Raw genomic sequence first — 22,533 nt, forward strand, 5'->3', positions numbered from 1 at the left:
ACCTGCACTCTTGACCCCATCCCCTCCAGCTTTGTCAAAGCCTCCCTCCCTGCTCTCTCTCCACTTATCATTGCAACAATAAACTCCTCCCTGTCTACAGGCATCGTCCCACCTTCCCTCAAAATTGCTGCTGTTACCCCCATTCTAAAAAAACCTGGTCTAAACCCTGACACCCTAAACAACTTCAGACCCATCTCCAACCTACCCTTTCTGTCAAAAGTTTTGGAACGCGCTGTAGCCACTCAACTCAAACATCATCTCTCTGCCAATAACTTGTATGAAACATTCCAATCCGGATTCCGCTCCAACCACAGTACTGAAACTGCTCTCCTCAAAATCACCAACGACCTTCTCCTCTCCTCTGACGCTGGCAACCTCAACATTCTCGTCCTCCTCGACCTCAGCGCTGCCTTTGACACCATCGATCACACTATCCTCCTCACCCGACTTGAATCCACCTTTAACGTCACCGGCACTGCCCTCTCTTGGATTAAATCATACCTCTCTGACAGATGCCAGTTCATCTCCATCAATAACTGCAAATCCCCCACTGCTCCCCTCCCCCAAGGTGTCCCCCAAGGTTCAGTTCTTGGCCCCCTCCTCTTCATCCTTTACCTGTCCCCGCTCGGTCACTTAATCCGCCGTCATGGTCTCCAATTCCACTGCTTCGCTGATGACATCCAGCTTTTCATCTCCACCAAGTCCGTCTCCACCGACACCCACTCTATCCTGACAAACTGCATCACTGAAATAAAATCCTGGCTTCAAATCAACTTCCTCAAGCTTAACTGTGATAAATCTGAAATAATCATCATTGGCCCAAAAACGCTCACAAAATCCACCCATAACTTTGCCCTCAACATCGACGGTATCCCAGTATCCACCTCCCCTCACATCCGGAATCTTGGCGTCATCTTTGACCAAACCCTTTCCTTCGACAAATACACTAAACAGATCACAAAGTCAGCCTTCTTTCACCTGAAAAACATTGCCCGTCTCCGCTCATCCCTCTCCTCCACGGCTGCAGAAACCCTCATCCACGCCTTCATCACCTCCCGTCTGGACTACTGCAATAGCCTCCTCTATGGTTCACCCTCAAAAATCACCAATAAACTCCAATACATTCAGAACTCCGCTGCCCGTCTACTCACTCATTCCCGGACCCGTGACCACATCACCCCCGTCCTTTACAAGCTTCACTGGCTCCCCATCCCCCAGAGAATCCAGTACAAAATCCTCCTCTTGACATACAAAGCCCTCCATAACCTGGCCCCATCCTACCTGGCTGACCTCCTCTCCAGACACACTCCCACCCGCAACCTCCGCTCTGCTGGTACCAACCTCCTGACCCCCTCCATCCGGACCAAATTCAGATCCTGGGGGGACAGGGCCTTCTCCATCGCTGCTCCCACCCTCTGGAACTCACTACCTCACACCATCAGAGACTCCTCCTCACTCACCACATTCAAAACATCACTAAAGACCCACCTGTTCAACGCTGCATTCAACATTCAACCCACAGCATTTAACCCCTGACTATCTCTTCTCCTTCTCCCTCCTTTTGCTTTAAATATTTCCCTATTGATTCTTGTCTTGTCTTTTTGATTCTTGTCTTATATATATGCCGTATATCGCTGCTGTTTGTTTTCTTGATTCTTGTCTTTTTGCAATTGTTGTTTTCATGTATTGTTATGCATTATGTTTTCCACTCTGTCAAAGCGCCTTTGGGCTTCTGGAAAAGCGCTATACAAAATAAATGAATTATTATTATTATTAATTATTATTAATTATTATCTTCGAGATATTGTTGGAATATTCATACTGAGCGTTGAAGTATTGTGTTGTGGATGATTCTACCCAGGGGTGAATACATTGTTGATTGATCCGGATCCTGGGTGTGGTTTCATTAGTGATTGGGGATTGTTTCCTTCGTTGGTCCACTGGAGGGTTTAATTAGTATTGATTGCGTTACGAAAGCGTATCAATCATATATCTTTCTGGCGGGGTTCCTCTCAAGGTCCAGGGGTCACCGAGACCAGGTAGTCACAGGGGGGGACCACGTAACACTTACCAAAGCGGAGGTGGATGCATTGGGTCCTGGGAGGATTCCGTTCCACCTCCTGAAACCCACAAATGGAGATAACAACCAAGACACACACACACACACACACACACACACACACACACACACACACACACACACACACACACACACACACACACACACACACACACACACACACACACACACACACACACACACTAGCTAAACAACAAGAAACTAAAAAACGAATGTTGGAGCACAGAGGAAGAGACCAATTGTTACTGTAAAGTCTATTCAAGACATGAACAGTGGGGCATGATTGGCAGGGGAGCTAGATTAATGGCCCAGCTGAAGAAGACCAGATTGACCACAAGAGCAGAGACGGTGCGACATCCAACAAATTTGAAGGAGTTGCATTAAAGGCACATAAAGGCACATAAATTCCAAAATAAAAATAAAAAGAGATAAATGGGAAGGCTAGAACACAAGCAGAAAAAGATACGAGGAGGATAGGAGCTGAGTGCTCGCCAGGGGGTGTACAGGGGGATGTACAGGGGGAGGTGACGGGGAGGGGCTGTACGACGAAGCAAGGGTTGGGAATGAGGCGCGCCACTGGGGACCCAGCAACCAGAGTCACAGAGAAGAAGAAGAGAAGACCCAGCAGCGAAGGTGAGGTGAGACAGAGGGGGAGAAGACTCAGAACCACCAGAATGGGGAAGGGGAACAAACCCGACTTCAAGTCGTGGATCGAGTGAAAACAAGAATGGCGTATTATAACAGGCAAAAGGACGGAGGGGAAAAGAGAGGTAAAAGAGAGAAGGAGGATGGTGATAATGAGGACCAGTGAAGACTGGAAGAAGAGCTGGCAAAAAAAAATAGTTGAGATGAGTGACACCTTTCAGGGAAAGACCACAACTACACAAGATACAAAAACAACCGGCGGACAGAAATGCTGGTTGGGAGAACCAACAAAGCACTCAAGAGATTGGTATCAAAATAATCCCCATTAAAGGAACTCCACATTGTGAGCTTTGCAGCGGCACTGCTCATACAAGAAAACAAGACCGATAGTCTAACAGCGGCGTAGCCAGGCTTATTTGATCCTTTAGTTGAAGAGGATAGTATGACCTGGGTGGAGATACCAGTTAGCAAAGAATGTAAGTATTAAATTATTTTGAAGTACTGTACTCTAAGTCTCTAAGCTGTCTGTCACCATGGAAGTGAAGAGATTGCATTGAGACACTGGTTTATTCTACGTTTTGAGCCAACAATGAACCAACCATACACCGCTTCAATCCAGAAACTTTGCAGTCACGACAAAGGGATTGCAGTGTTACAATTATATTTAATATATTACTACGATTATTATCATCATCTATCTATAATTCCAGCAATCTCTGTGTGTCTGTCTGTGTGTCTGTGTGTCTGTGTGTCTGTGTGTCTGTGTGTTTGTCTGTGACCGCTGTTTCTCGACAACCACGGGTCCGATATACTTGAAACTTGCCAGGTATATTGCTGGGGACCCGAGGATGTGCCTTTTCAAGGTTTCATATTAATCGGACAATTACTTACCGAGATATGTCCAAAAAACGCTTCAACCAATCAGAGAGCAGCGAGCTATCACGTGTGCCGAACGTGGCGATCAGACTCTGCCTCGGACGGCACATTTGACAGCGTATTCATTTATTTCACGTTGGAAAACTATGTTGCCGTTAAACTATGTTTTAAAACGAATTCAAACTGCGATTAAATTAAAACGATTCATCCTAACTGCGATTTGCGAACTTCCGGACAGTGACGACTTATCTTCCGGCAGCCAATCACAGAACGCTCTGTTGCGTAGGCGTGGCCGATGTGAGACGAGCGGAGCTGAGCGCGTTACGAGCTGACCGCCATTACGGTACGTAATTCGATTTCTTATGCGCATTATTTCTCCCAATTCAGTCAGAGCGAAGGGCGGAAGCGAAGAGCGTTGCTTTTTTTGTTTACGGGCGTACGGGCGGGGTAGAGCGTACGGGTAGCGTTTTTTTTTTTTTTTGGCCACGGAACGGGCACCCACGTACGGGCAATGCCCTAGTTATTATTAATGTTATTAATATTACAAAAATTCTCTGAGGGCCTTTCACTCACTCACCGCAGGCAGGTAGGTGGTCTTTCTGTCTTCTACCGACTCCTCTCCGGCCTTGCTCCCCCAGCTCTCTCTGTGTTCTGTCCCCCAAATATTCCTACAGGTCGCACAAGATCTGCCAGCAACCCTCTGATGGTTAAACTGCCGAAATCTCGGCTCTCTGCTCACCTTCACTCCTTCATTCCTCTTTTCTCCCGCCTCTGGAACAAACTCCCACACTCCCTTCAATCCCACTCCTCCCTCCAGGTCTTTAAAACAGCTGTTCACCACCATCTCTTATCTTCCCCCATCCAAAACCTTGATCTTTTCTACCCCCACTAATTCACCCCAGATCCACCTTGTTTGAAATTCCAACTTCTTTCCTGGAAGTCCTGGCAGTGTCCATATGTTTATACCTCTCCCACCCCCCCCCCCACCCCCCTTCACATGCCTCCCCCCAAAGCCCTCTCCCTCCCACAGATCACTCGATGTCTCCATGTCTCTCGGTCCCTGCTCTCAAATGTTGTGTTTGTGTCCTTCCCCCTCTCTCCCCATCTTGTCTACCGCTCCCGATGTTATTTGTTTTATGTGTCTGTTTGTCTTTCTGTGTGATTAATGTTCGCTCTTTCACGAGCCTCGATCCTGTATACAAAAAAAAAAAAAAAAAAACATTCGCAAGAAAGATAAAAACAGGAACAATATCCCTGGCACACACCAGGTAGAATAAAGCAGTATCCCACACTGACTAAAGGTATTGTAAACCAATTTCAATAGCTTTTAGAAGACAGGGCAGCATGAAGAATGATACTAACATAATCATAAGACATTAAACAAAAAAAACAAAAACAAAAAACTATTTTGGGGGACAGCCACCCCCCCCCCCTTCCCCCTTCCACCTCCTCCCTACCCTCCCCCATATACCTCCTTCGGCCCCCATTTTTCTAATGCCATGAACAGACTTTGGTACATCACAGGTGATGAAGGTTGGAATGAAGTTTCATCAAAATTTTGTGTGTAGTTTTGGGGGAAGAGAGCATAATACCTATTTTGGGGGGGGGGGGGGGGGGGGGGAAGTCAACCCCCCAAACACACACCCTCAGACCCTGACTTTTTATGCTGTTAACAAACGTTAATGCAAAATTTAGTGCCCTTGAGGGTCAGTTTACAAGCCAGCGTATACTTTTAACTACTGTTCTGTATTTTTTTTTAATCATCATTTAGGTTTGATCAAGCAATCACATTTTTAGAAAAAGTATGATTGTCAGGAATTAGCTGAGGGGGATAACTTTCCATCACATTAATAAGATACATTATGTGGCGAGACCAAGTAAAACTGCACTTTTATGAATCAAAAAAGCAGCCTTCAACCCCCCCCCTCCCCCTCCCCAGCCATCAGAGGTTAATCGAAGCCCGTATGTAAGTGCCAGGTTAATCTAAGGTTAATCTAAGGCATCGTACCTTCTTTGCCACAACTTTTACCAGTACTTTGAAAATAAAAAAATAATAATAACTAAAACCCTGCCATGTTGCTTACTGTGGAACCTACCTAAAGACTGACCACACATGCACATGCACAAGCCCTTGGAACAAAACTTTGAGAAGAAGAACACTTCACAGCTTGGTCCATGAATCATGAACCGTTAAGGAAACAGAGTTGGATACATCGAGACCTTGGAGTGCTTCGTTCCACCTTCTGAAACCCGCACATGAAGATAACAACCAACACACACACAGACACACATTTCGCAACTACAAAGATATCAAATTTCAAAACATTTACTTCTAAAGGACAATGACAATAAAATGCTGACAAACTTGTCAAATGGCCCTTGTTTAAAGTCCTGATACTGCCACGTGCTATGTAAAACAACTCAAATACCACATACGTATGTATGTATGTATGTATGTATGTATGTATGTATGTATGTATGTATGCTCAAAGCACATTTAATGGCTTAGGACAGCAGCTCACCTGTGTGGCAGTGTTGTACATTGGGCCTTTGTCCACATACAGGTATCTGTCAGGGTCTTCAGAATAACTGCCACCTCCGATTCCCCCCCGATGTGCCATGTTGGACGTGTTAGTCTATTGGAACACGCAAAAGTTGAAATATTCACGTTAAACACCATCAAAAGGGAGGAAGAACATATACGCAGGAATAATAAAATATACTTCAACAAGGAAAGGTAATATTTATAAAGGTAATATAAAGTGGGGAGGATGTGGTCTAATATTGGTGCTACAGATAGGCTGAGCTTTAACTAAACCTTCCTTTGCTTTTTTGGCACAAATATTACCTTTCCTTATATATATATATATATTACATAAGGAAAGGTAATATTTGTGCCAAAAAGCAAAGGAAGGTTTAGTTAAAGCTCAGCCTATCTGTAGCACCAATATTAGACCACATCCCCTCCACAACCATTTGCTGCTCTCGAGGTTCCCTATCGTTTAATAGCTGACACTTTATATTACTGAAACGTTAACAAATCAGTTAACTTTTCCGCCACGTAAATACAAGCCCATGATGAACGATAAAATGGGGTTTAAGGAACAAAATATTTTTAAAAGGTCTTTAGCACACAATAACATGCAACAGATGTTTGCCTTAGAACTTGGATAACACAAGCAGAGCCAAGAACACTACACTCCCCAGCAGAAAACTACTAGTATGAACAACATACTTTTCACCACTGGGATATATCAGCAAACCCAAATTTAGAAATAAAACAAGCACGCACAAACCAGATCCGCTTAAAATGGACCCAAAAATGTTGCAGCGTTCACCTAAACGAAGCAAAAGAAAACAGCAACAGAGCATTTCTGGGCAACAGGCGAGACAGACAAACACTCAGCAAAAGCACAAAAGAGCGAGCGAGAGAAACACGGTGGGAAAAACGAACCCAGCCTTTGAATAGTTGAGACCGACGCAAGCATTACTCTAGCCTCAGCCATTTGAATGGGATTTTGGCTTCAGCACAAGCAACACAATCACGACATTTAGCAGCAAAAGGAGGCTGAAAAGAACCGACGTCATGTTGCAGGAGGATGGATCGAGCCAATTGACCAATTAGTGAGGAGCAATTTTAAAAACAACAATAAGAGGTTTACACGTCTCACATACATAGCAAACCTTAAACAACACACAAGCCTTACAATTGCACTAAATTATTTAAAGCTTAAACATCCCCAACTACCACCAAAGAATAGCCACCCACTCACCCATTCACTCACACCATTCCCACATCCCCACACCACCACCATAAAAAACTTTTACCTCCAAAGGTTCCAAAAACATTTTGATGAGGTCCAAAAGTGTGCTTTAAATACACGTGAGAACCGAATCATGGCATTATGGGCAAAAAGTCACATAAGGGGTCGTACGCAAAATACATGATGCTTTGCGGGGTGGGCAGTTGTTTCCCGGAGCATCATGGGGGTCGGGGGGGGGGGGGCGGGAGACACTAGACGTCATCAAGCAATATTGTCCAATATGGAACACCCATTGAAAGATCGAGGAGCATTCGGGGAGAATATAATATCTGAGTATGAACTGAGTGGTACTTTATCCCGAATGTTCGCCATATTTGTAATTGAAATAATGGTTTTCCTTCAAAATTTTATGCATTGTAAACATTTCACAATTGTCTTGGACCTCACCAGATATCATGGTTGGTATCATTGTATCATGGTTGTGAAGAATAAATCATTGCCTCCACCACCGGAGGAGGATAGAGTTACGTTTTCACCCCTGTTAATTTGTCTATGAGCAGAATGGTGTCTATGAGTGGTGGATGGATTTGGATGATACTAAATGGATAGATTGGGTGTCTGCCAAGGATGAATCGATTCGATTTTGGTGAAGAACCAGATCCAGATAAAAGTTTTTTCTTTAAATTGTGTTTGTCTTTCTGTGAGCACGATATGTTAAACAATTATAGACTAATTCGGAGGAAATTTGGTGGACATGATGGGTGTTTGACAAGGAAGAAGTGATTTGATTTTCGTGAAGATCCGGATCCGGATCCTGCTATTAGAACTTTTTAAGTGAGTCTTCACCATTGAGAGAAGAGGCCAAAAACGATATATAGTAAGATATTTCAAAAAGTTGTGCAGGGATTATGACAAAACTAAATGGATGAGTTGGTTAGGTGACAAGAATAAGATGAGTAGATTTTGGTTTCAGACCGCCCTATCAATGGATACAAAACGTAAACATTTCAGTCTGGTGGAGGTATGCTCTCTACCGAGTGCCATTCTAGTTACCCTCGCCACAGGAGAGGGTATTGCATTCGAGTCCGTTTATTACTTGCGAAAATCGGAGATTTTTCAAATATATTGGTTCGTCTTGTGCGTTTTTCTGTGTCTGTCTGTCTGTCTGTCTGCATGTCTGTATGTCTGTATGACTATGTCTATGTCTGTCACCTACAGGTCACAATTTTCAACCTATCTTCACAAAACTTCACCAAACAGTAAAGTTGGTTATAAAGCAAGAAGCTTATCGTTTTGGGGTCAAAAGGTCAAAAATAGGTCAACATAGGCCAAAGGTCACCAACTTCGTCAAATTCCTAAAATCCTCAATTTTCATCCAATTGACTTGAAATTTGAAGAGGTTTTGCATATCTGGAGACTGAATTCAACCACCAATTATATTTTAGGTCAACATAGGCCAAAAGGTCAGCATAGGCCAAATTTCTAAAATCTTCAATTTTCATCCAATTAACTTGAAAAACCACCGTTTAGAGGCCATTTTTCCCCGCAAAGCGGGGGTTGGCCTTTTCGGGGACCGTGGTAGTTGTTGTTTTTTGGTCCCCTTTTTGAAGCAATGTTTTACGGCCGGATGCCCTTCCTGACGCCAACCCTTTTTGCCGCCTTCAACGACAAACAGGGAATTACCAGTGAACTGGTACTCAATTAGCCGACCTCGGAAGGATGACAGGCTGAGTCAACCCCCCTGGCATTAATTCGGCGATCGACCGAGATTCGAACCCAGGATCCTAGGATCCTAAGCCGGCACCCTAGCCGCTAGCCCAACACCAGGGATATCCAATTAACTTGAAAGTTGAAGAGAATTTGCATATCGAGACACTGAAAGCCAGTTGCCAGTAAAAGTCCAAAGCTAGTCACCGACTGGGCATCCTCCGTCGTGCGAAGTCCTTCCTTGGCACACCTGAGCTCCTCACCACATACAAGGCTTTCATCCGCAGCTCAATGGAATACTGTTCTGCCCTCTGGGCGGGTGCTCCTGCCTCACACCGAGCTCGGCTTCACGCTGTTGAAACCAAAGCTTCCAGAATCATTAGAATCTCCCGCGATGAAGCTAACTCCGAGGGCCTTTCACTTACTCACCGCAGGCAGGTTTGGTGGTCTTTCTGTCTTCTACCGACTCCTCCCCGTCCTTGCCCCCCCAGCTCTCTCTGGGCTCTGTCCCCCAAATATTCCTACAGGTCACACAAGATCTGCCTGCAACCCTCTTATGGTTAAACTGCCAAAATCAAGACTCTCTGCACACCTTCACTCCTTCATTCCTCTTTTCTTCCGCCTCTGGAACAAACTCCCTCACTCTCTTCAATCCCACTCCTCCCTCCAGGTCTTTAAAACAGCTGTTCACCACCATCTCTTATCTTCCCCCATCCAAAACCTTGACCTTTTCTACCCCCACTAATTTCACCCCAGATCCACTATTTTTTTGAAATACCAACTTCTTTCCTGGAGGTCCTTGCAGTGTCCTTGTGTTTTATACTTCTCTCCCACCCCCCCTTTCCCATGCCTCCTCCCCCAAAGCCCTCTCCCTCCCACAGATCTCCCGATGTCCCTGCTCTCAAATGTTGTGATTGTGTGCTTCCCCTTCCCTCCCCACCTTGTCTACCGCTCCCCTTATTATATGTTTTGTGTGTCTGTTTGATTTTTTGTGTGATAAATGTTAGCTCTTTCACGAGCCTCGATCCTGTATTTAAAAAATAATAATAATAATTCAACCCCAAAGTATTTTTGAGGTCAACGTAGGCCAAAAGGTCAACATTGGCCAAATTTCTGAAATCCTCAATTTTTATCCGATTAACTTGAAATTTGAAGAGAATTTGCATGTCAGGACACTTAATTCAACCACCTAGTATTTTTGAGGTCTACATAGGCCAAATTTCTAAAATCCTCAATTTTCATTCAATTAACTTGAAGAGAATTTGCATATCTAGACACTGAATTCAACCCCAAAGTATTTTTGAGGTCAACATAGGCCAAAAGGTCAACATAGGCCAAATTTCTGAAATCCTCAATTTTCATCCGATTAACTTGAAATTTGAAGAGGATTTGCATATTTAGTCACTAAATTCAACCACCAAGTATTTTTGAGGTCTGCATAGTAGTGGGGCGGCTTAGCCCAAATATTCAAAAGAATTGTGCATTTTGTGATACAAGCACCAAATTTGGCACACTAGTAGACTATCATATTATGAAAAGATCTGGATATTGGGCCATCTCAGATTCAGAGATTTGATTTTTGCAAGATTTGCAGATTTTGCAAGCTGAGATTGCAACGCCAGGGACGGCCGACTCCTTCCTACGAGCTGCCCACGTCACCCGCACAAGAAGAGCTCATCAAATCACTGCAGCGGCACTGCACATCCTGCAACACCGTGCGTATGAACGCCACTGTATGACATATGCTGATGATGCAGAAGACCTGCCTGAGTTCGAAGACTGGTGTCACCAGAGAGGAGAAGACATTCCCAACTTTCAGTACTGGGCAACTGTGCTGGAACTAGAGATGTTGGTACTGATCTACGTGCGTTCTCTGCGGCAGGCTTCATTCACGACGTACCTTGATGCCCTGACGGAACTGGTCCCATGGTTCCATGCCTTAGACCACACACACTATGCCAGGTGGGTCCCTGTTCACCTGAGGGACACGGTTGCACTCCCAATGAAGCACCCAGATGTAGCCAGAGAATTCAGGGCTGGCAACTTCACTGTACAGAAGACGAAGAAGGTGTTCTCTTCGATCCCAATCGAATCGAAATCTTGCAAAAATCAAATCTCTGAATCTGAGATGGCCCAATATCCAGATCTTTTCATAATATTGTTGCGAATATGGAATTTGGCCTCCATATCCGCTTGTAAATATTCCCTTATTTCCCCAATACTCCCCAACTATCCCCAATCCCCCATTCCCTAGTCCCATTGTCTGTAAACAACACTCTGTAGAACCGACCTTCCCCTTTTTCCCCCATTAAATGTCGTGCCCAGGTCCACCGCATCTCACGTAGACAACTTTCGGACATCTTGCTAGTTATTCTTAGTCTATGTCAGTTAAGGACTCGTTTCCATTAATTCTGACTCTTCGTTGCACCAGAATGTGATTATATGGCACCAGTAGTGAGTTTAGGACCTTCCCATGCCTCCTCCCGTCTTCTTCCCCAAACAACAACAACAACAACAACAACAACTACAACTACAACAACAATTACAACAACAACTACAACAACAGAGGGGCGCGGCGTGCGGGGAGTGTGCGTCCTCACTCCGGCTCGGTTAGCCGCCATGACCATGCGCTCCACGGGGTTACCACGAAGGGGCTGGCTGTCAGCTCCTCGTCAAGGGCGGAGCCTGGTAACCCCCCCCCCGCACCCAATAAGAAGGGCGGACCGATTCCATCTGGGGCGGAGCTAACGAGCCGAGGGCGTGTCACTCCCCGCCGGATATACGCAGCGACTGACCGGATGTGACGTAAGATGCGCCTGAACTACGGAGAGCAGAGGAAGCCACCGCCACCCCCAGCGCGGCGATACCTCCCCGCATCTTTGGACCGGACCGAACCGGGTCGATTCTGCCCTGAGCCCAGGTGCACCTGGAGCCATCGATTCTGCCTTTCCTTGCCATCAATCCCCGTGTGAGTCAGCCTTTTGTCCCGTTTATCTGTCGTCTGTTGGGGTTAATATAAGAGTGTGTCTAAGTGCCTGTCTTTCTATGATGTCCCTCTTGTAGTTGTAATCTAACCTTCCGCCATAATATAACCTCCTCCGGAGGTCTTGAGAACTGAACCCTTGGTGTCATGTCATTTGAACCCCAGCCGTTGTATCCTTTTCCTTCATTGACCTAGCGTAGCGCGACTCGGCAACGTTCGAGTATAATCGGGTAACTTGTGCAGACGTGGTCATACCAAACCGCTCGGTAAACTAACATCCACCACCGCGTCTGTAACAATTGGTGTCGAGGAGTGGAATTCGGATCCGGGACTAAATTTGTTAGGCCCAAACTTTGGGAGGTAGAATCGATCCGGAGCGCGTTTACTGCGCTCGACGAAATTATAACGGCGAAATTTGATTTTGTTATACGGAAATAAAAACCCGAATTTTGAAAGTCGCGCTATGGCAGACCAAGTCGGCTGGGGTCCGGTAGTGGAGAGTGAGGCAGGGTCGGTCCAGGACCAAATTGAGGGACGCGAGGAGAGCGAAGCAGCGAGGGTAGCAGACGCACAAAATGGCGCCTCGCTGGTCACCGCGCCCGCGACCGTGGCAGCGCCCCTGGTGGATTCGAACCTTTTCCTCCTGCAAATGAGGGCCCTTATGGAACAAATGGTGGGAATGAGGGCTGATAGTGAGCGGTTGGGAAACCAAATGGGGGTAATGGGAAACCAAATGGGGGTAATGAGGGACGAAGCGAGGGGTACCAGTGAGGGGTTAGACAATAATTTTAAGGGATTAGACAAGAAATTTGGGAAGTTAGACAATAATTTTGAGGGGTTAGACAATAATTTTAAGGGATTAGACAAGAAATTTGGGAAGTTAGACAATAATTTTGAGGAGTTAGACAAGAAATTTGGGAAGTTAAACAATAATTTTGAGGGGTTAGACAACGGGATAAAAGAGGTGAGAAATGGGTTAATAGGGTTAGAAAACAGTATGGAAGGCAAATTGAGGGACATGAGGGACCAAGCGGAAAGGGAAGTTAAACAAATGGAGCAGCAGATAGAGGGGGTCAGAATGGGGGTAGAAACCAAACTGGATGCTCACAGGGAGGAAATGGAGCAGATGAGGGTGGCATCTGGGCAGGAGATGCAAGTGATGGGAGAGGAGATCAGAAGAGGAGTGAGTGAGGAGGTCGGAGGAGTGCGCGAGGAGGTGAGGCACTGTAAGGAGCACATGGAGAAGGAGGTGAGAAAGGGGACTGTAAAGTTACAAGGGGGCATAGAGGACCTGACGCAGGAGGTGGAGCAGCTGACGGTGGGACAGACGGAGTTAGTGGAGCAGGTTCAAAGGAACACTGCGGTATTAGGAGGTTTAAAAGCGACACAGAAAGAACTAAAAGATGACTTGGTTGCGACGAAGAGGGAATGTCAGATGGTACGTGAGGGACTGACAACGACGCTGGACGAGGTGATAGAGGTCATGGAGACGAAGGACCGGCAGGTGAGGACGCACATGGAAACGGTCAAGGTAGCCTTAGAGGATGAGCTTGAGGAGACGTACCGGGGAATAAAAGAGGTGAAGCAGAAATTAGAAGAAGTGGAAGAAGGGATGAGCGAAATTAAGAAGCGACGGAGAGGGGATAAGAAAGCGATAAAAGAGGAGATAAAAGAATTGGTCCAAAGTCTGTGTTTGGATCGTGATGATGTGCTCATTAACCGGATGAGGGATTCGCAGGTGATGGAGGAGAAGCGAAGAGGAAGAGGACCCGGTGTAAGTGGTGACCAATATGGTCGTGCGTATGATGCGCCAGGGGATTTAAGAAGCTTGGGGGTCGAGATGGACCCGGGTGTTCGTGAGAGGCCGTTGGTGAAGTGTGCGACAGGTCTGGTGTGCGAAAGAGGAGGTGTGCGAGAAAGTCCGACTCTGGGGTGTGTGAGGAAAAAGTGCGTGCCAAGGAGTGAGGGTGCTGGCGAGAGTGAGTCGGTCGTAGCGCATGTGCGAGGGAGCACATGGGAGCGAGTAGTGAGGAGTGTTACGGAGGGTGTAAAGGGAGAATGCACGCCTGTGGTGAGTGTTACAGAGGATGTAACGGGAGAGGGTGTGCGAGAAAGGTGTGTGATGGACAGGTGCATGGGGAAAGAGTGCGCTGTCGAGAGTAAGGGTGAGTGCGTTGTCAAGAGTGGAGGTGAGAGTAGTGAGAGTGACCAGGAGAGTGAGTTGGTTGTGACAGGTGAGCGAGGATGGACACCTGGAATGGAAGGATGCACACCTGGAATGGTAGAGCGTGAGTGGGAATGCACGCTGGAGTTGGTGGTGAGGCACGTGGTTGGGTGTGCGAATGAGAGCACACCTGTGATTGTCACAGAGGAGGTGACCGAGGAGGGGGCGCGAAGAGGTGTGTTGGTGAGGTGTGCGAGCGGCAAATGTGTGCCAAGGTGTTCGGTGGTCAGGTGTGTGACCAAGGCTGTGAGTGGAATGAGGGTACCTGGGTGTGTAAGGAAAGGTACGAGGAGCATGGGCACGGCTGGATGTGTGAGCAAGGAACGGGCTGCGGGGTGTAAGCATGCAGGTGAAGCATCGACGTTAGACGGGGTAGAGTTTAGAACGACTTATAGCCGAATCGGGCCCTCGGTGCGTGCCGGGCCTCGCGTGGAACGGCCGCGTCCAGGCTCCACTAGGTGGAGCGGGCAGCTGGATAGGAAGGGTCGTCATGGCGACCACGTTTTGTTGAGACGTGCCGGCAGGTCGAGATCGGGACATTGGATGGCTCCACGCCGAGGTGGTGCGTGGGATCTCGGCCCGGGTAAGCCCCCGTCCCTGCCCCGAATGCCGGACGCATCCAGCCGCCGGCACAAAACAACCAGCATCCATTGCTTGGCTTTACGAAGCCGGGCTTTGGATAGGAATTGGCGCACCGAGAGGCATTAGTGAGTAGACTGGGTGATGAGGTTAGTGTTTTGGACCCAAAATTAGAGAAAAACAAAATTTGATGATTGGCAAGGGATTGGCAGTAATGATTGGCAGATGGGCAGTGATTGGCCAAATTTTTGATTTGTTGAAATTTGATGTGCAAAATTGGTAGTGAGCGATGGGCCCGGTGGGTAAGGCTGGCATCCCTGCCGCCCTTCCCATGGGGGGCAAAGGAGCAATAGCTTATGGGGTGTATGGCAGTGAAAACTAGCCCGGGTGGGTTAGGTTATATTGATAGGGCCCAAGAAGATGACATTAGGTGACGTTAAGATTAGTTAGTGACTGATACCTGTAGTGGGGACGCAGGTAGATTAGTATGGATGATAATGACGAGGGAGCGTAATAGTTTAAAGGGACGACTGGGAAGCGCAAGTTTCAGAAGGGAGTAGTTAGATGAGATGATGCCGTGTGTGTGAGGATGGAACAGGTGTGATTGCACATCACAGGTGTGCAACTGGACGGGTGTGTGGAGCAATGGATGAGTAGAGAGTGTGTGGATCAGCGCGAATGCGCTTGGGGAGAGAAGGGTGCAGGTGGCACCAGGTGTGAGAGCACAGGTGTGCAAGTACAGGTGTGTGGAGAGAGTTGGAGTAAGTGGTACGGAGTGGTGTGCCTGGTGCGAAGGTGTGGATGGGGGAAGAGTGGACCCCTTTCACGGATACCCGGGGCGGGTAGTGTAAGTGTTAGGTAGAGGGTATAGGTAAATTGTGGTTGGATATTGGCATTTGTGGTGCGGTTGCAGAATGGTGTTGTGGATGGGTGCATTAGTGTTGTGGAAATGGCTGGGCGTGTAGCCTGTTAGTGCGTGTAGTTGGTTGGGCACTCCACCACTGTGAGGATGTCGGCCAGGTGAGGCCGCAGGTGGGCTCTGGGAGCCGGTAGAGTTGTGGATGGGGCCCGAGGATCCGGAGGATGGACCCGGGTAGCCCAGTGCCAGAGAGGGCACCGAGTGGGGAGAGCGCCAGAGGGCCTTCCCCAGGTAGTTAGGTTAGGGTAAGGAGCAGGTAAGCTCGGAGGCAACTGCAGTGGTGGAGGTGTGCAGGTGGGTAGACCCGCTGGGAGAGGTACACGCCACAGCCCGGAAATTGTGCGAGGGCACCGGGAGATGAATCGGGGGAGTGAGACCCCAAATTGAAAAGCACCACAGTTTGGCCAATGGGAATTGGTTTTTAGAACCCATAGTGTAAGAGGGCCAATGGTTTGGCCGGAGAAAGACCCCGGGTAGTGTAAAGTTGTTAAAGTCATTTAGGAAATAGTTAGGATTGATGAACCTGTCGCACCATACGCAGCCACTTACCTGTGGTGATGATGATGACTCCACACCTGTGTTTTCTTTGTTTTGTTGCAGGAAATGAGATTGTGAGGATTTGTGAGACGCATCACGACGTGGATGAGACATTGGGGTGATTCCATCTCTCCCCCCTTAGGAGGGACTGATGATGCATTGGTAATGGCAAATTTTGATGTTCAGTTGGAGATGGCAAATTTTGATGAAAGTTGAAAATGGCAAATTTGATTGGTTAGGAGGGAGAGAAGACGAATTTGGTTTATGGGAGGAACGGGGAAGACAGTAGGGATGTTTGTTGATTTGTAAAGTAGATGTTTATGGGTAGTGTTGTGTTTTGTGGATACAGTAAGGGGTAAGGGAGTGGCCATGTAGGTTACCTGGTGGGGTGGGGGGGCGTACGGTAGGAACGTACCTGTCTCACCTGGTTCCCATGTGCCCCCAGTGTGCATTACCTTACATTGCGTGCACTTTTGCGCCCTTACCACCTTACTCACTTGTCTGCTTCTTTTGTCTCCCACCTCCGAGGATCTGGCTTTGGGGCAGAGAGAGAGGAGAGAGAGGTGCTGGCTCCGCAGTTGTGGGCCTGCACTTTCGCTGCTTGCTGCTTGGATCGATACACGATATGGACCGCAATGTTTGTGGCCACCCACAATGGACCGCAGCTCTTTTGCGGCCAAGCACCACCCGTGGATGGACCTATGGGTCAACGTGGCACCTATGCCATACAGGTGAACCACTTTTAGTTGACACCACTGAAGGCCACAATATAGAAATGGACGCGGTTGGCGCCTTTCTTTATTTTTGGAAAGAAACCAGAAGGCCAAGTGCACCACACGAAGAGCAAGAGACACCTGCAGGGTTAGGGGTTGTTGAAGTTATTTTTATTCATTGAACAATGGTGACTGCACCGATTGGTGCTGGGGTGGTGCTTTTGGTGCTGGGAAGGGGTGCTCTGCACATTATTAAAGGCCGTAGGCCACAGAGCACTCGTGGGTTGGTGTATCGATGCTGGCATGCGTGCTCTCTCTATGCATAACATCTGCATGTGTCCCTCCAAAAACAGGTCCTGGATCGTAGTGTAAATATCAGCGTAGTCTTGTAAATAATGCTCCCTACCGGCTGTATGTTTAGTTGCGAATTCTTTCCACAATTCGGTTATCCTGTGGGTGTGTTTCTGAGAGGAGAAGGGTGCAACGTCGCAGGGGGACATATTTACTCATTTGTGAATATCTGTAAAACTGTCGCACTCAGGGTAGAGTTAATAGTAGAGGGAACTACATCTGAGTGCCACACTAAAATAGGTAAAAATTTATCGGGTCGGGACGCCCCGAGGGTAGAGAAGGGTGCAATGTTGCGAATATGGAATTTGGCCTCCATATCCGCTTGTAAATATTCCCTTATTTCCCCAATACTCCCCAACTATCCCCAATCCCCTAGTCCCATTGTCTGTAAACAACACTCTGTAGAACCGACCTTCCCCTTTTTCCCCCATTAAATGTCGTGCCCAGGTCCACCGCATCTCACGTAGACAACTTTCGGACATCTTGCTAGTTATTCTTAGTCTATGTCAGTTAAGGACTCGTTTCCATTAATTCTGACTCTTCGTTACACCAGAATGTGATTATATGGCACCAGTAGTGAGTTTAGGACCTTCCCATGCCTCCTCCCGTCTTCTTCCCCAAACAACAACAACAACTACAACTACAACAACAATTACAACAACAACTACAACAACAGAGGGGCGCGGCGTGCGGGCAGTGTGCGTCCTCACTCCGGCTCGGTTAGCCGCCATGACCATGCGCTCCACGGGGTTACCACGAAGGGGCTGGCTGTCAGCTCCTCGTCAAGGGCGGAGCCTGGTAACCCCCCCCCGCACCCAATAAGAAGGGCGGACCGATTCCATCTGGGGCGGAGCTAACGAGCCGAGGACGTGTCACTCCCCGCCGGATATACGCAGCGACTGACCGGATGTGACGTAAGATGCGCCTGAACTACGGAGAGCAGAGGAAGCCACCGCCACCCCCAGCGCGACGATACCTCCCCGCATCTTTGGACCGGACCGAACCGGGTCGATTCTGCCCTGAGCCCAGGTGCACCTGGAGCCATCGATTCTGCCTTTCCTTGCCATCAATCCCCGTGTGAGTCAGCCTTTTGTCCCGTTTATCTGTCGTCTGTTGGGGTTAATATAAGAGTGTGTCTAAGTGCCTGTCTTTCTATGATGTCCCTCTTGTAGTTGTAATCTAACCTTCCGCCATAATATAACCTCCTCCGGAGGTCTTGAGAACTGAACCCTTGGTGTCGTGTCATTTGAACCCCAGCCGTTGTATCCTTTTCCTTCATTGACCTAGCGTAGCGCGACTCGGCAACGTTCGAGTATAATCGGGTAACTTGTGCAGACGTGGTCATACCAAACCGCTCGGTAAACTAACATCCACCACCGCGTCTGTAACAATATGATAGTCTACTAGTGTACCAAATTTGGTGCTTGTATCACAAAATGCACAACAGGTTTGCTATGCTGCTACACTATAGGCCAAATTTCTGAAATCCTCAATTTTCATCCGATTAACTTGAAATTTGAAGAGGATTTGCATATCTGGTCATTAAATTCAACGCCCAACTATTTTTGAGGTCAACGTAGGCCAAAAGGTCAACATGGGCCAAATTTCTAAAATCATCCATTTTTATCTGATTAACTTGAAATTTGAAAAGGACTTGCATATCTGGTCACTGAATTCAACCACTAAGTATTTTTGAGGTCAACATAGGCCAAAAGGTCAACATAGGCCAAATTTCTGAAATCCTCAATTTTCATCTGATTAACTTGAAATTTGAAGATGATTTACATATGTTGTCACTGAATTCAACTCCCAACTATTTTTGAGATCAACATAAGCCTTATCGTTTTTGGGTCAAAATAGGCCAGATTTCTAAAATTCTCAATTTTCATCTGATTGACTTGAAATTTGAAGAGGATTTGCATATCTGGTCACTGAATTCAACGCCCAACTATTTTTGAGGTCTCCATAGGCCAACAACTTATTTTAGGGATTTTGCAAGTATCGTGCTATGCACGACATATTTCTTGTTTGTTTGATGGTCTGTTTGTCCGCACAGAATAAACATGAATTTCTCAGCCAACGTTGGTCCGATTGAATGAATGAATGATTGTTTTGAGGCCATTTTTCCCTGCTAAAGCGGGGGTTAGCCTTGCGGGCCCCATGACCTCATGGTTCCCTTTTTGAGGCAGTTTTTATGGCCGGATGCCCTTCCTGACGCCAACCTTAGTCACCTCTTACGATGAGCAGGGATACGGTGTACCTATTTTAAACCGGGGTACACACCGGGATCATTCATCCCAGCAAGCTGGTGCTCAATTTTCCGACCTCGGAAGGATGACAGGCTGAGTCAACCCCCCCTGGTGTTAATTCAGCGATCGACCAGGATTCGAACTCAGGATCCTAGGATCCCAAGCCGGCACCCTAACCACTAAGCCAACACCAGGCCAACCACCACCAGACCAACACCAGTCTCGGCCAACGTTGGTCCGATTGACAGGAAATTTTCACCATAAGTGCATCTCCTCCTGTATAATTATATGATAATTATGACGTCATAGGTCATGTGGTACAGGCGCCATCTTGGAAAAACCAAAATGCTTTGCACCTCTATATCTCCGAAAGCGCTGCAAAGAAAAATTTGCGACATGGCTCATTGTAAAGAACTCTCCATGGGGAATAACATATGTTAATGATGACGTCAGAGGTGCCTCCATTACGACGTCATAATTAGGCAAGCACAAAACTTCATCCGACCAAGATTACATTTCTTGAGCGTCATCTAGGGATAAATTGGTGGAGAAAAGAAAATCACTGCGTCATCGGTCACGTGGTTCAGCCACCATATTTGTTTTAACACAAAAGCTTTAAGAACCACCAAAAACACATCCTGGTGAGGGTCTGCAATCTCTGATTGCTCTTTGTTGTTTAATTTCAGTGATCCTTCACCGTTGAGAGAAGGGGCCAAAAACTATATATAGCAATATATTTCAAAAAGTTGTGTACAGAGTCTGACAAAACTAAATGGAGGAGTTGTTCAAGTGACAAGAACAAGCCGATTCGATTTTGGTTTCAGGTCCGGATCCAGATCCACCCTATCAGTGGGATATAAAACGTAAACTTTTCATCCTGGCGGAGGTATGTGCTCTGAGTGCTGTTCTAGTTTCGGAGATGTGTTGTGTCACTGTGAGAGGGAAGGCTATTCTTATTCTGAAGGGGGTGTGAGGGGGGTGTGAGGAGGGTATTTTGTTTGGAGTCAGTGTTTTAGGGGGTCATGTGAAGCATCACCGAGAGTGTCATGGGTGGGGAGGGGGGGAAAGGGGAGAGCGGGGTGTCAAAGTGCCAAAATAGTTACGTATTTTATGTACGACCCCCAACACAAGGAGCAGAAAAAAGACCCACCATGCAATTTCTACCCTGCAGCTGGATTCATCATGCGGCAAAATTCACCACCGTGAAAGTGAAAGCCAGGCCACCTGAGATCATATTCTATGACGTATACAATATACATATATGAGAATAAAACCATGGAGCTACGTTTTATCACGGCCAAGTACGATAAATAACACGGGGGCTCGGACCGAGGTCTTTCGCTTGCAATAAGGGAACGACATCTGCAGTGTGAATCAGAGCGGGAAGGGCATGACCGTCGAGGGGAAAGGGAGTTGGTAACATAACGGGGTGGGAAGAAACATCAGAACACTGGCTAGGAAAGGTGAACCGCCTGAAGCACCACCGGGAGGGACCATGCTGTCTGCGAGAGCAGGATCGCGTGACCAGTTGGGAATCAACAACGCGGGCGGTGCGTCACCACCGGCAGCACCACGTGCTCCAGACGCCGCACTCGAGGCTCGGACAGAGCACCGTCAGCGGATAAATAATTCGGCCAAAGGGAAAATCTAAATCCGGAACACCTGCACGGGCACCGGAAACGTACGGCGAGACCGCATCGAGGGGCTCGGACCCTCGGACCCTCGCAGCGACCCATACCGAAACGACCCCGTCTGTATAACATAACCCCCTCCCGGCCCTGCCTGGCCGAACGGCTCCATCCGACACCTTCCGTGAATCGAGGTGAGGGGGGGCATCGCCATGTTACTGCACCAACGCCGAGCGAGACGAGCGCAGACCTCGTCCAGAGAGCGCCAACATGATGCACAAAGAGGCTTGGGAGTGCCGCCGGGTCCCAATATAAAACATCTCACCGCATCGCGGCGACATCTTCCCCTCGAACCCATTCAACGGAATAAAACGGAAATTAAATAAATAACACTTCCCTCCAACATGGGATTCCCTCCCTCACAAAATTTGCACACACGGTCGTCCAAGTGTTCATCAACAAAGCCTTAAACATCACGAGACACGAAAGGTATTCAAGACTCACCGACAGAAGAACGAAGAGAGAATCACGTCAAGTGGATAAACCAGCGGAACGTCCGACGACTTCTGTTGTTCCCGCAATATGATCCACGTAGCGTGCGTGGCCCGACCGGGCGGTGGTGATGGTGGTGGTGGCGATGGCGGTGGTGGGGATGATGATGATGATGATGATGAAGCACCAATCCCACCCGCGCTCCCCTCGAAAAACGGACCCGACGCTCCACAGTCCACACCCCTCCCCTCCGAGCGCACGAGCGGCCGCTATAACTATAAGCGCGGGATTTTTTCGCTCTTCTCTTTTCGAAGAATGACGTTTCCCCTCTCACACTCGTAAAGATTACTCAGGTATTAATTCGGGGTTAGAACATGTCTATACTCGTCCTTCACGCGAACTCTCCTCGTTCGTCCTCGATGGTTCGAGATGCGTGACGTGATCGTTCCGTTCAAAAGAGTGCAAGTGGAGGATGGACATTATGGGTACGATCGCCCCCTTGCGGAAAAATCTCAGTGAGCCCCACTGCCTACTAGTGCCCCCGTACTTTTTAACCACAGGAATAATATATACCAGAATATAAGATCCGTTGCTTAGCTTACGGGAATATCAATATTTGTGGAATTGCAAAAAAAAAAAAAAAATTCATGGGGAAAAATATAATTAGGCGGTGTATAGATACCGGCTTATCGATACACTCACGGCGCGAGGTCGTTAATAAAATATTAATTACCTTGTCAAAATTACGTTAATAAAAAATAATAAAATTTGCCTTTTTATATGCTG

The 22,533-nt window shown here is 47.4% G+C and overlaps 1 protein-coding gene across 8 annotated transcripts in view; it reads right to left on the reverse strand.

Annotated features, from left to right (window-relative positions):
- Positions 1-22,208, reverse strand: part of LOC137423339 (uncharacterized) — a 250,533-nt gene extending 228,325 nt beyond the window's left edge. For 4 of the 8 annotated variants that reach the window (XM_068110373.2, XM_068110371.2, XM_068110370.2 and 1 more), the window contains exons 1-2: positions 21,760-22,208; positions 6,124-6,237 (exon numbers count right to left, since the gene is read on the reverse strand). In XM_068110373.2, the coding sequence (XP_067966474.2) occupies positions 6,124-6,222 (99 nt within the window). In that variant the 5' untranslated portion in view covers positions 6,223-6,237; positions 21,760-22,208. The remainder of the gene's footprint in view (positions 1-6,123; positions 6,238-21,759) is intronic. The other 4 variants (XM_068110375.2, XM_068110372.2, XM_068110374.2 and 1 more) reach the window with 2 other exon arrangements.
- Positions 22,209-22,533: the final 325 nt, after the last annotated feature.

The sequence above is a fragment of the Myxine glutinosa genome, chromosome 3 (genome assembly GCF_964187855.1).
Source record: "Myxine glutinosa chromosome 3, kmMyxGlut1.1, whole genome shotgun sequence".
Lineage (NCBI taxonomy): Eukaryota > Metazoa > Chordata > Myxini > Myxiniformes > Myxinidae > Myxine > Myxine glutinosa.